Source organism: Oryx dammah, unplaced genomic scaffold, assembly GCF_014754425.2.
Source record: "Oryx dammah isolate SB20612 unplaced genomic scaffold, SCBI_Odam_1.1 HiC_scaffold_16, whole genome shotgun sequence".
NCBI classification, from domain to species: domain Eukaryota; kingdom Metazoa; phylum Chordata; class Mammalia; order Artiodactyla; family Bovidae; genus Oryx; species Oryx dammah.
Genome location: NW_024070200.1, coordinates 38,486,767 through 38,500,787, shown reverse-complemented (window position 1 = coordinate 38,500,787; position 14,021 = coordinate 38,486,767). Strand labels below are relative to the sequence as shown.

The 14,021-nt window shown below is 47.4% G+C and overlaps 1 protein-coding gene across 2 annotated transcripts in view; it reads left to right on the top strand.

The window, feature by feature from the left end:
- DNAJA4 (DnaJ heat shock protein family (Hsp40) member A4) overlaps nucleotides 1-14,021 on the top strand; it is a 17,077-nt gene that overhangs the window by 915 nt on the left and 2,141 nt on the right. For both annotated transcript variants that reach the window (XM_040257360.1, XM_040257361.1), the window contains exons 2-7: nucleotides 85-223; nucleotides 5,992-6,172; nucleotides 8,130-8,234; nucleotides 9,139-9,366; nucleotides 10,359-10,589; nucleotides 13,846-13,946. In XM_040257360.1, the coding sequence (XP_040113294.1) occupies nucleotides 85-223; nucleotides 5,992-6,172; nucleotides 8,130-8,234; nucleotides 9,139-9,366; nucleotides 10,359-10,589; nucleotides 13,846-13,946 (985 nt within the window). The remainder of the gene's footprint in view (nucleotides 1-84; nucleotides 224-5,991; nucleotides 6,173-8,129; nucleotides 8,235-9,138; nucleotides 9,367-10,358; nucleotides 10,590-13,845; nucleotides 13,947-14,021) is intronic.

Below are 14,021 nucleotides of genomic sequence, written 5' to 3'. Positions count from 1 at the left end.
GCGGGCGGGCGGCGGGGGCGCGGGCCAGGGGCCCGGCGGGGGCGTCCGGGGCGCGCTGACCGTCCTGCCCGCCCCACCCCGCAGAGACAAGATGGTGAAGGAGACCCAGTACTATGACATCCTGGGGGTGAAGCCCAGCGCCTCCCCGGAGGAGATCAAGAAGGCCTATCGGAAGCTGGCGCTCAAGTACCACCCAGACAAGAACCCGGATGAGGGCGAGAAGGTGCTGGCCGGGCTCGGGGCGGCGCGGGCCGGGCTCGCGCGGGGCCCGCCGTCAATTATTCAGCCCGCAGCTCGGGGGCTGTGAATTATTGAAGGCGGCGGGGAATCCGAGCCGCGCTTGTTGATGAGGCGGTCGCCAGGTGCCGCGCGCACCCCGCCGCGGGGCCGGGCCGGGCCGGGGCCTGGGGTGGCCCGAGGCCGAGGGGGCGCGGCGCGGTCAGACGGAGGGCACTTCGCCGAGCCCCAGGCTCGCCGGGCGGAGTATCGGGACTGGTGACCCCTGGCGACTCCCCGCTCGGCCCATTCATTCCTCTGTTCGCTCCACAAGTGTTTAGGGGGCGCCTCCGAATGCGGGGGAGGGCCGGGACGGAAACGTGGGGCCCCCCGTTCTCCTAGGGTTTGCGGACATTCCTCTAGGAAAGGCTGCCAGCACGCAGGGAAACTGAGGCACACGCAATCAGAAGTTGTGTTCCTGCTGGGAACGACTGGATTTGAGTTAGTCTTGTTCTGGTTTTCCCTGTGGATGCACAAGCCTTGGAGATGAATTTCTTTAATCTGAACCAGTACCTTGGACATCTCGGTGTCCCCCTGGAGAATGGCTGACTTTGTCCTGTGTGCCTATCTCCTGCCTAATCAAGATTGTCAGACACTGAATAATCACCTTTTCTTTATTAGACAGGGACATGGAGATCTTTAACCTGACATCATTTTATATGAACATTCTGGGTTTTCTGTGACCGATGACCCGCAGTTGACCTTAAGGACCAATAATAGGCTAAAAAATGCTCTGCATACGTAAATGAAAGGCCTAAATGAAACTTTTTCATCCTGTTCATGGGAGAAGAATCAACCTGCTTTTTATGCCCGAGGCTTCTTACCCACCAGAGTAGGTGATTAGAAGGATGAGGCATTTATCCTTGGGAAAGCTTATTGGCCTTCTCACTCCTCCTCTGACTTCTTGCTGTTGTCTTATAAAACTTGGGATGTCCTGGATGGTTGTTGGGAGGTGGGGTTTTGTAGTAGGTAATAGCAATGACACTTGGACCACTTTTGAAGCCGTAGTTCACTCCTCTAGCACTTAGACTTGCCCGAAACAGCGCCAGTATCAAAATACCTGTCTGTGGGAGCGTTTGCAAGCTGGAGAAAGCTGCCTAAGAAGGTTGGCTGGGTGGCAACAGTGATAGAATGTTTATATTTAGCCACATGTGCCGAGTGTGGCTGTCACAAGTTTAAAATGCTTTCCTGTAAGACCATTTGTCTGTTACTTGTGTTCTTTCTCATCTATATTTAGGTGGCTTACTGTAGCTTTGAAAGTCACTGGCTTTTTATGTAGTGTTGGTGATTCATAGATTTGCTCCCTATATTCATTGTAGGCTGTTCTGAGAACATCCTTTAAGGAGAGTACAGCCAGGCTTCTGATTTCACCTTTCAGGGGCAGTGTGTGGGACAGCCTCTGACCCCGGTTCAGGTCAGATCTCAGAGCGCTGTCCAAGCGTAAATCATGGCTGTGTGCCTGCAGTTGGAGTGAGTCGGCTGCTGGTGTTCTGAAGCTTTTTTTAAAATTATACTTGACCAGTCATACATTTCTGTAGGTGTTGCCTTGCATATATGTATACCTGTCTGAGCAGAGATGGTTGATTTGTTTTAAACTAATATTTATAACCAGGTATTGAATTAGTGTCATGTAAGTGAGACTCTTGAAGTGTCTGGCAGGTCCCTTTCAGCTTAGAGGGAGGTAGGGGAGGGGTTCTATGATGTTTCAGGAATACAGTACTTCTCTCTCCCCACCGTCGATGAAGGAGATAAAGCCCTTTAATTTAGTTCTCAGCTAAAACTTCTTCCAGGGGACTGCCTCTGACCATAGTGTGAACCACTTGTTCTCAACCTCCTTTAATTATGCTGCCCATATTCCCCAGAAACGAAAGGGGTTGAGGTGACTGGGGACAGAGTTTGTAGAAACTCTACTATAGGTTGCCTAGAGAGGACTCATGCGTTCATTCACCGGATGTCTCCTTTCTGGTCCTTCTATGTACTGGGCACAATGTGTCGGCCTTTGCTTCTTTGTGCGAGCCTGTTTGGTTCTTGTCTACTTCATCTGCCATAGGCGGAACCTTTTTTTATTTTTTTCCTGCTAAGTTAGTCACTGTACTAACATCTCTTCAACAGTAGACTAAGCCAGTCCCTTGCTCCTTGCTCCAGGGCCACTGAGAAGGCTGCTGGGGTGCTGGCCTTTGTTTTGTGCCCTGTTGTCCTGTGTTGCTAAGCACTGGCTGCCTGTGTTTGTTGTCAGGTGCCCTGTGTGGAGTCTCTACTTTTCTGCAGCTGGTTTTCTGAAAGACACACAGGCAGTGTGTCGGTAAGCGAGTCCCTCTCGGGGGCCGTGACTGGCGGGGTAGAGTCGTGGCTGTTAACCCCAGCCAGCTTTGGAGATGAGTTTGCTCATTGGGCCAATTTCATTGTAACTTTTAGTTTGAATGACAGACGTTCAAATTCAAAAATATGAAGAGGGCAGCACTGTACAGGAAATGTCAGGATATTGAGGAAAACCCACCAAGTCCACATGACCCTCACTGCTGTGGCTGTGCTTCCTCCCAGCCTTTTTCCAGAGTGATTGTATGCGGGCATCTGGGCACATAGGTCTTTTTCCCTCACCAGTTAGTATTTTGCCATCAGTGCTTTCCCAAGTTGCTGCATAGTCTCCAAAGCCATTTTTCCAGCTGCATAATAATCTTACTAAAAGTCCCGTGGCAGGGACTTCACTGGTGGCACAGTAGTTAAGAATCTGCCTTCCAGTGCAGGGCATGAAGGTTGTTGGATCCTTGGTCAGGGGACTAAGATCCCACATGCCGCAAGGCTGTGAAGCCCACACGCTGCAGCAGAGACCAAAAGAAAAAAAACAAAGCAGTCCTATGGCAGATTATTGCTGTCTGAAAGGTGAGCTGGACAGAGTACTAATCTCCTGCTGTGAGAGCGGGGTCAGGCACAGACCTGAATTAGACTCTGGAACGCTGAGACCCCCAGGGTTGTGGGAGCCCCATGCCCACCTGAGATCTGGCTTCTAGTTGAATGCCACAAGGAAAAGGGCATTCCTTTTCCTTTGTAGATTAACCACCTGTTCTGTTAAGTGCAAGTGTCTTTTCAAGTATCCATAATATTTGGTGAGTGTTTCTAGCGGACATGAAGTATATTTACCTAGTGGATATTTACCTAATGAATATACTCACCTAGTATACTTACCTAGTGAATATACTTCATGAAGTATATTTGCCCAGTGCAGACCCCAGGGACTCTCTCGGGGAAGCCTGGCCTGGTTGCTTTCTGATGTTCCGTGCCTTGCACCTCATCCCTAAACCTTCTTTTTCTGCTGTGGAAAGGAGTAGCAGTGAATGCTGCCTCTTTCTTTACAGAAATGGTGTGCGAGACTCAATATGTCAAAAGACCTAACTACCTTGAGTATGACTCTGCTGTCTCTGAGACAGTTTTTTAAATTACCCGGTTAGCTATTACTTATTAGCTATCATAGATTATTTATTATTACTTATTAGATCTCCATCTGGGATCTGCAGTACAGGAGAAAACCTAGTGTCTCTGTCATTTCCATATTTATATATTCAGAGCACTTTTTTTCCTGTATGCTTTCTGGAGCCATCTACATTATAGGATGTTTATATAGACATCTGTCTCACAGACTAAACCATACCTCTGAAGAACCAAGACTCTATCTCATTTATTCATTTCTCAATTCCCAGAATCGAGCCATTCATGTAACAAGTATTTCCCAAGTGCCTTCTACGTGCTCGGCAGCGTTTTAGGCTTGGATATGCTAGTGGACACAGCTGACCTAACTCCCTGTCCTCGGGGAACTGACATTGCAGAGGGGGACACAGCCCCACCAGTAAGTGCTCAGGGTTGGGGAGCAGTGAGGAGGCCAGTAGAGCCCAAGCAGAATTTTGGGGAGCTGGAGGCAGTGGTGTCAAATTGAGCTTGTAGATGAGAATAAGAATTAGGTTTTACTCCAAGTGAAATGGGCCCCTTGAAAGGCTCGAGGCAGAGGGTTGACATGATTAGCTGGCAAGTTCTGGCTGCTGGGTGCAGAAGACTGAAAGCTGGGCTGAGGGTGGAAGGTAGGAATCCACTAGGAAGTCACTGCTGTTATCCAGGCTAAAGAGGGTGGCCTGTGCCTGGGCCGGCAGCGGTGGTGAGAAGGGATGGATTTTGGATATTTTATAGTGATTTATGTTAAAAACTTCTCTGTATCTACAGAGAAGACAAGAATGGTACAACAAACATGTGTTTCTTTCACCCACTTTCACTGATTATAAATATGTCGCCACATTTGCTTTCCCCATCTCTATTACTATTATCTGCTAAAGCTTTTGAAAGTAAGTTGCACACATCATAACCTGTCAGCCCTAAATGTTTCTCCTGGGAAAAACAATATCTTTTACATAACCATAGTTATGTAAACCATAGTCAGACTCCTCTATCCATGGGATTTTCTAGGCAAGAATACTGGAGTGCCATTTACTCCTCCAGGGGATCTTCCCAACCCAGGGATAGAACCGGCATCTCCTGCATCAGCAGACGGATTCTTTACTACTAGCACCACCTGAGAAGCCCCACATAAGCATATTACAGTTATCAAATTAACATTGAAAAATTATCCAATTAACATTGAGAAAAAAATTCCTGTTTTTCCAGTTGTTCCAGTGTCCTTTGTAGCCGTTTTTTCCTCCAGTGTAAGATTCAATACAGAATCCAGTTCAGGGTCACGTGTTACATTTAGTTTTCCTGTCTTTTAGTTTTGCAGTGTGTGTGTGCATGCATGCTAGACACTTCAGTCGTGGCTGATTCTTAGCGACTCCACGGATTGTAGCCCGCCAGGCTCCTCTGTCCATGGGATTCTCCAGGCAACAATACTGGAGTGGGTTGCCATGCCCTCCTCCAGGGGTTCTTCCCACCCCAGGGGTTGAAACCTGGCCTCTTACGTCTCCTGCATTGCAGGCAAGTTCCTTACCACTAGTGCCACCTGGAGTTTTGCTACTACAGTTTGGGTTCTCTGATTCTTTTCTTACAATTGGATTACAAAATACATTTTTGGCAGACTTGGGTGTTTTGTCTGTCTTAGGGCACTGGAAATAGACTTTTGAAGGTAGCATCAGAAGGATTTGTTGACAGATGAGATGTGAGGGAGAGGAAATGAGGTTTTGGCATTGCCAATAAGTGAGATATGAGGGAGACTGCAAGAGAGGAGGGACTTTGAGGGGTGATCAGGACAGTTTTATGCATGCTGTCTGCAGCCCAAATGCAGAGTGTTGCTCACAAGATGTTTGTAGTTGAATTTCATGCTAGTGAACTAGGAAAGCATCCCCCCTGAGCTGGAAAGCCAGCAGTATGCTGGGAGCGCTGGGCCTTTTCTGGTTGTAGGTTAAGCCCTGGCCTGGTCTTGTGGCATCTTAGTTCTGCTCCACTTCTTCCTGTCTGGTGCAGCCTGAGGAGGCAGAGAGTCCTTCCTACCGCTCTGTATCCTTCCCCTCTGCAGAGAGGCAGTGGTCCTGCCTCTCATCCTGTAGGAATGCATGCCCTGTGTATCCCACGCTACAAGGGGATTGAATGGCAAAGTCAGGTTCCAAATAACATACAGACCCACCAGTTTTGGGGGGTTGGATGCAGAATCCCTTTGTTACTGCATTCATATGGTGAGTTTGCTTCATAAACAACTCAAACCTTCTCTCTCTCTCTTTAATCTTTTTTTTTTTTCTTTTAAAGTTTAAGCTCATATCCCAGGCATATGAAGTGCTTTCAGATCCAAAGAAAAGGGACATTTATGACCAGGGTGGTGAACAGGCCATTAAGGAAGGAGGCTCTGGCAGCCCCAGCTTCTCTTCCCCCATGGACATCTTTGACATGTTCTTTGGTGGTGGAGGACGGATGGCTCGAGAGAGAAGAGGTAAGTAAAGACGCTAAGCAGGTTTTAGTTTCCAAATTGTATGTGTTACTGGAATCAAGAGGGATCTTGCCTTAAAAGGGTATAGTTACCGTGTTTGGGAAATCATTAACTTTAAGTAGTTCATCACTTGCCTAGTATCCAGGCTACCCGGAGTCTCTCAGTACAGCTAGTAGTTAATTGCCTGACGCTCTCCAAGCCCCACATATAAAGGAGCAGATGGTGAATTCCCTGGTGGTCCAGTGCTAAGGATTCCTCCCTTTTACTTTTGGGGCCTTGGTTCAATTCCTAGTCGGGGAACTAAGGTCCCCCAAATGGTGTGCTCCACCCCCCTCCGCCCCCACAAAGGAGCAAATGGTGGTGAGGAGGAAGGGGAAGGTCAAGATTACCTTACCCTCCTGTTCTCTCTTGTTGGGGTCAGACTCCCAGTGTCCTCAGAGCCGTGATGGCAGCTCCTGTGGTTAGTGCCGATGACTCTGCCGAGTGCGCCTCCTCCCCGCGTCTCCTGACCCGGGTGGGGCCGGCGGGCTCTGTTTCTGGCTGGTGTTCTGCCATGCAGAGTGCAGCCTCATTTCCTCAGCCTCCTCAGGAGATTCTCTGGTAATAAAACTCACCCCTTGATGTTTGAACATCTTTATAAAAGAAACTACCTTGCCCATCTCTTCAGAATGCATTAGGACTAGCAGCTTCATCCCCAGAGGTGAGTGAGGAACTTAGTTCTTGGTGGAATGGCCCCAGGGCTCTGTTTTTAAATTCTGGGGTTTGTTCTTCCTCATTTTTCTCTCTCTTACCTCCTGTCAGGCTCTCGCTGTCACCTCTGACTATTACCAGTGGTCTCTCATAGCCCCCTTCCCCTGTCCAGCTTGCAGCTGGTACTCTGCTTTAGACCTCAAAACCAGATAGATAGCCAAGCCTATTACAATCCTGAATGAAATCAAAATAAACAAGCTCTGTCTTGAGGTTTAAGAAGGGTGGTTTGGTGTCAACAAGAGGCCCCTGGATGAAGAAGGCTATACCGATTCTCACATTATAATTGACTTTGGGCTTTGAAAACCTTGGCTGTCAATTCTGTGAATATAGTGTGCTAAAAATCACAAAGTGTTTATTAGGCAAAAATCTTTACCCTGTTGTCTGGGTGCTTTGCCTGCTCATATAATTGACGGTGTGGATGTGATTAAAACCTTTGGGTATCTTCTTGCCCAGCTCTCACTGTCTTGAGATGAACAACTTCACACCCTTAATTAAGTCATCTCTTAAGGATGACAGTGAATAACCAAGGACAGCATCTCAGTCCTTGACATGAGGACTCATCTCAGTCCATCTCTCAGACCTCGAGAGCCCTGAGGTCTGAGGCCCCAGAGGGGGACCTGATGCAGTGGGTCCCGAGAGGCTGGGATGGCACCAGAGCAGACAGGTGTCCTCCCTAAAGATGAAGGGCCCACTGTCCTGGGTGGACAGACAGGACTTCCACGGGTGAGAGTTTGCAGTCAGTCACAAGTCACAGAAGGGCTCAAAAAGTAAAGGGCATTATGTTCAAGAAAGAGTTTCAGTTGAAGGTCCAGAGACTGACTGCGTGTGTCATCTGTAAGGAAAGGTCTCTTTTCATGGGGAACCTGCTTCACCAGTCTCACTGGTTAACATAATGGGTTTCCTCATTGATCTCTCATTCTCAGATTTGTTCTTAGAAAATAAAGATGGAAAGTCTTTGTTGACTGACATCTATAAATGATTGAATAATTAGCCCATAGCTGGAAAAGGTATTAGTTCTCATATTGGCAGAGGGCCAGAAGGTGGGCCAGGTGTAACTGAAGCTTTGCCTCCCCCAGGGAAGGGAATGAATGACAACGGGCACAGTCCGAGTCTCTGGAGACTTCATAAAACTAAAGGTCATATATGTGGTATTTAATACAGTGGTATATTCGATACAGTATTGCTAATTGGTTTCTTTCTCCTCGGTAAGGCAAGAATGTGGTACATCAGTTGTCTGTAACTCTTGAAGATTTATATAATGGAGTCACAAAGAAATTGGCTCTCCAGAAAAATGTAATTTGTGAGAAATGTGAAGGTAAGGATTCATTTCTGAATGAGTCTCATAGTTCTGGTTCCTCAGATCTGGAAACAATTCTTATTGTTTTACAATTCAGAGAAAAACAATTGATCTTTTCAAATATGAAGGTCAGAAATTACAAACAGATGGCCTGAGGGCCAAACCCATTTTATTTGGCCCTGTACATCTTTTATTTGGATTGCACATTTATTTAATGTGTTGTCAATTATTTTAAAAATATAAAGATGAAGATAGTTCACCCAGCCCTAGGGGTCAGCACACTTTTGCTGTAAAGGGCCAGATGGTAGATATTTTGGGCTCTGTGAGCCATACTGTGTCTGTCCTAACTATTGAACTCTTAATGCAAAAGCAGCCATAGACAGGAAATAAACAGATAAATAAACAGATGATTTACCTGTCTATTATAAAGATTTATTTACAAAACCTTGTAGCCGGCCATAGTTTACTGTCCTTGACTTAAACGTAAATGTAATTAGCGTGGGTTTTTAAAATCTAATTTTTCAAGAAAAGTCGGATGCAGTGACTTCGTCACATGCTGTCCCACAGAGAAGTGGCTGGGCTGGGTAGCTGCTCCTGTGGGAGGGGTGTGTTCTCCAGCCTCCATGGTCATGTGTAGGCATGGGTGTTTTTCCACGCTGTGGTGGAAGAAAATAGTTGGTGACATTAAAGTGATGAATTTGCCTTGGCACAGCCAAAACCACAAATATTTGCGATCACATGTTAATATCTGGATATTGTCTGCTTGGCTAGAATCATCCAGACTCTCCCACATGGCTTTTTATGACTGTGAATAGAATTCAGACCACAGTGTCCAGTTTCATGGCTCATCACCCTTCTGTGGTGGCGTCCAGCAGAGCCTCTTTTAAGGGAAGAGTACAGCCTCGTTCCTGTCTGCCCGCAGGCGTTGGTGGGAAGAAGGGGTCTGTGGAGAAGTGCCCGGTGTGCAAGGGGCGAGGGATGCAGATTCACATCCAGCAGATTGGGCCGGGCATGGTGCAGCAGATCCAGACCGTGTGCATCGAGTGCAAGGGCCAGGGGGAGCGCATCAACCCCAAGGACCGCTGCGAGAGCTGCAATGGTGCCAAGGTCGTCCGAGAGAAGAAGATTATCGAGGTGCATGTGGAGAAAGGTGAGGCAGCACCGCACAAGCACCCCAGGCTGGCAGAAGTGCCCCTCAGGTGCTGAGTATGGAGCACGCAGGTTAGGCATCAGGGAGAGGAGCCACAGCACAGCTGGTGTTTAGATACCCTTAGTGTGTGCCATCAACTCTACCAATCCAAAGCAATTTCTTTTTAAGGTTTTCTGATGCTCCGAAAGTCATTTGACCTTGATTTTGGAAAATTGCCCTCCCTGGCAACTTCTTTTTAAGGTTTTCTGATGCTCCGGAAGTCAGTTGACCTTGATTTTGGTTAATTGTCCTCCCTTGCAATTCTCAAACCATCTTTTAGAGTCATTTGGAGTGCTCTTGCTAATGGCTTTTGTTGTGCATTGGTTGTGAGAGCTCATGTACGTCTGCATAGCTGTGCATCCCTTTCCTCCACACATTTCCCCTCTGTTGCAGCAGATTCTCCCAAATCCAGCACCTTACCCCTGCTATTCATTTTGCCGGGGGCATCATTTTAAGGGCTTTTCCCCTCTTAGCTACTCCCCTGATAATTTTGCGTCTTTCTAATCCAGAGAATATATTTTAGGTGAGAGATGAGACCAAAGTACACAGTTCAGTACCCAAACCAACACACAGGTTGAGGGACTTGGCCCTGTGCCTGGGTGCACATGAGACTCGTTAGAGCGCTGCTTGTGCATCAGGAAGCGGATGTGTGCTCACAGCCCGCTGTCAGCTGTGGTGCTGGGGCCTGGCAGACAGTGCACGGCTGCACTGTGCTCGAGGTGGCAGCCTTGTTTCCCATTCTCCCTGCTGTACATTTGGCTGAGGACCCGGGATATGTGGAGGGGAGTGGGCCTCTTTGTCAGTGGTATTCCCAGCCCCAGGCCTGCGCAAAGTTGGGAGGTTTGATGAGTAAAGAAACCCCCAAAGGGCTCTGTGAAGCCTTCTTCAAAAGCTTTGTTGAAAGTATGGTTTTTAAGAGAAATGGCTAATCAGAAAGGGATGATGTTTCATAGGTATGAAAGATGGGCAAAAGATACTATTTCATGGAGAAGGAGATCAGGAGCCCGAGCTGGAGCCTGGTGATGTCATAATTGTGCTTGATCAGAAGGATCATAGTGTCTTTCAGAGACGAGGCCATGACTTGATCATGAAAATGAAAATTCAGCTTTCTGAAGCCCTTTGTGGCTTTAAGAAGACGATAAAAACACTGGATGATCGAGTCCTTGTTATTACATCCAAATCAGGTAATGTTTCAAATGTGTGTTTCATTGTAGTTGTTCTGTTTGGCCCGATGATCCTGGCAACTTAACCTTGGTTTCACATTTAAGTTGTGACTTGATTTTTTGTAAATTTAAAGTCATCAGTAGAGACTCGCGAATTTTGTGAATTTCTTTTATAGTCTGCTTGAAAAAAACTTCAGAGTTGGAATCTCTGGGGATCTAAAATTCTACCTGGAACCTGCCAATCTGACTTAAAATTTTTAAAAAATTAACTTTTGTGTAATAAAACACAGCTGATAATAGGTGGTTTTTTTCCCTATCACGTGGTGATCTGTGCTGATTCATCCACATTCCTCTTGCCTCTCTGTTGTTGATTACATATGAGACATTTTAAAATAGAATATTCCTGAAAAATGCCATCGCCTGCCAGCTTACCCTTGGTGGCATCTACAGAACTGCTTATCTGCACACATGCACAGGAGCTGGAGGGAGCTACCTCTGAACCAGAAGGATTCTCATGGGCCTGAGAGCTCAGCCTGCCAGCACGTGTCTAGATGTCAGGCTCCCAGCTCCCAGGAGGGCTAGTGCTCCCTGCAGCTAGGGCCTCAGAGCACCTGCCTGGAAGGGGCTGTGGGGAGAGGGGAGAGAGACCAGGCTGGGACCCTCGACTCACTTCCGTCAGTTGTCCATGTCAGAGAGTGTCCAGATGGGTGCAGTGGTGGCTGAGCCACCCAGATGCTCGTGACCCCATCACTGGCCATGAGCAGTGCTGTTCTGGTCCCCTCACTGCTGGGGAGTCTAACTTTTCATGTGGGCATCTGAGATTTAAAGCTCCATGGGATGGGTTCAGGGCTGGGCTTGGAGGTAACCAGCCAGTGAGCCTGTCCAACAGCAGTGGAAATAATCAAGACCCTGCAGTCCAGTGGGGTGAGCCACCTGGTCTCCCCAACCACCTTCTGGGCCTTTTCTGTATCCATTTCTCTCTTCCCTTTTCTGGCCTGTTCTCTTTCTCTGCCACTTTCCTTTTTGGCGCTTTCTGTTTCTTCTTTTTCTGGGTTATAAATGAAATGGAATTATATGCCCCAGTCTTGATCAGAGGTTGTGTTTTGTCTTTTACATTTTATTTGGAAACAATTTAAAACTTAACAAAAAGTTGTGAAAATAAAAGTAGCACGAGACCCACTGATACATGATTTGCCTATTGTTAAAATTTTACCAGTTGATTTTTTGTTCTGTGTTTGCATATAGATCTACTTAAGGATTGAGGGAAAGCACTGCACTATAATACAAATATGCATTAAAAAATACAACATCTTCCTTTAGATTCCATTTGTAAGCCTCCCAAGATACCCAGTTCCTCCCCTCACTTGCGTAGGAGAGTTTGAGGATTGTAGTTTGCACAAAGCCCTAGGTTGTGAGTGGGTGTGTGCCCAAGACCCCTGGTATCATGTCCAGTGTCCCCTAACATTACCTCAACCCTGATTCCAGCCCTTGTGGAAATAGGAGCTGGGTGGCATCTTTGGGATGCTGTGTGACTTCTTTGGGAAAGCTCATCCTTGGCCGAGCTCCCTGGAGCTGGGGCCCGTGCCATGGGATGGGAGCCCAGGTCTCCTTGCTGCCTCCCAACTAATCCCAGCCACAAGGACAGGAGAGAGGAGGCGAGCCCCAGAGGGAGAGAAGCAGTGAACCCTGAGAAACCCATTTCTTTGCTTAGTTACAAGGGGGCAGGGTGTCTGGAAAACCTCCTACTGGAGATTTCACTTGTTTTTTCTTTTTGACCATTTATCTTTTTTTTTTTTTTAGTCCTCCCCTTTTCTTTTCAGCTCTTCTTTTGTTGTTTCGGCTTATTTCTCTTTCCTTCATTCATTTCCTCTTACTTCTTTTGCTGTTGTATTGCCTTCCTTGCTAGAGCCCCTTAGGCTGTCTTGAAAATGGCTGAGAATCAGGAGGTTAGAGAAAAAAGTGCCTTAAGAGCTTCAGCAGGTTGTGACTGCCCTGCCTGAAGGCGGAGCTGTACCTCACCGAAGAGCCAAGTCATCCTCTTCTCCCTGTCTTACATGTGGTTGTCCACACTTGATCCCAGGGTTTCCTTGCCCTCAGTGAGTTAAAGCAGAAGCCTGAGGAGCTGTGCTGAGAGCAATAAGAAGTGACACCTGATAGGAAGAGAGAGACAGAAAGCTATTTAAAAACAAAATGAAAACCATGACAAGCCCAGTAGCATGGGGCTGTTTGGCTAAGGCTGCCATCAGCAGCTCTAAGGGCTCTGTGTGAGCCATACAGCCCTGTGCTGAATGACCCCCAAGGAGAGAGTCCTCCACACACTTTATTTTGAAAAATTCCCATGAGATACTTCAAAAGATCTCCTCTGCAGAGCATTCATCCAGGAGAGTGGGATGCTAAATAAATGTTTGCCCCTCGCTGTTCATATTTTTTCCTGGGTATTTATTTCTCTACCCATTTTCATTACTGAGCTGAAAGGCATACTTTAAAAAAAGAAACCCTTTTATCTCTCTTCATATTTGGAAGGAAAAAATATTTTTAAATTTGGGGTGAACCAAGTGCTCTGGTGGAGAAGGAAATGGCACCCCACTCTAGTACTCTTGCCTGGAGAATCCCAGGGACAGGGGAGCCTGGTGGGCTGCCGTCTCTGGGGTCGCACAGAGTCGGACACGACTGAAGCGACTTAGCAGCAGCAGCAAGTGCTCTGGGGGTGCTGAGCTCCCATGATACCTTCTGAAAAAGTGTAGAAATGTAAGACCCAGCAAGTGCAAGCCAGGCCAGCTCCAGCCCACGGGTGTGTGAGGAGACCTCTGTGCCTTTTGAGCTCTCCTCCCGGGCTCCTTCGAGGCCGATTCCTGCTCCAAGCTCTGCTCGAGTCTGTGAGGAGGAGAATCTCCTCCCACTCATGGGAAAGTCATTTTGTAATATCTGAAGAGGCAGACTAACATAATAGCCCTGTTTTCCCAAACTGAGTGTTGGTTCCTAGTTCACGTTTTTAAACCTGCTTTATGATGGAGGCTCCAGCCCCTTCTCCTTGCATACACTGCAGGAGCCCAGCACATGGATCAGAAAGGGTTCTGCTCCCACCCTCCTCTCATCCCCTTCACCCAGCCAGTTCCTTTGACAGGGACCATTCTGGCCAGGACCAGCTTTCTAGTCAGATGCTCCATGACCCCTGCCTTAGCCTGCTGCGCTAAGGGCACTTGGGCCTACCCCAGGCTCCAGGCTGTTGTCCATCTTCCTATTTCATAAGTAAACCTTTTTTGTGTGTGTGTGACAGGTGAGGTGATAAAGCATGGGGACCTGAAATGTGTACGTAATGAAGGAATGCCGATCTACAAATCACCTCTGGAGAAAGGGATTCTGATCATACAGTTTTTAGTAAGTGCCTGTGTGTGTGCGTGTGCACGTGTGTGTGTGTGATTCTGATCATACAGTTGGTGAGTGAGTGAGTGA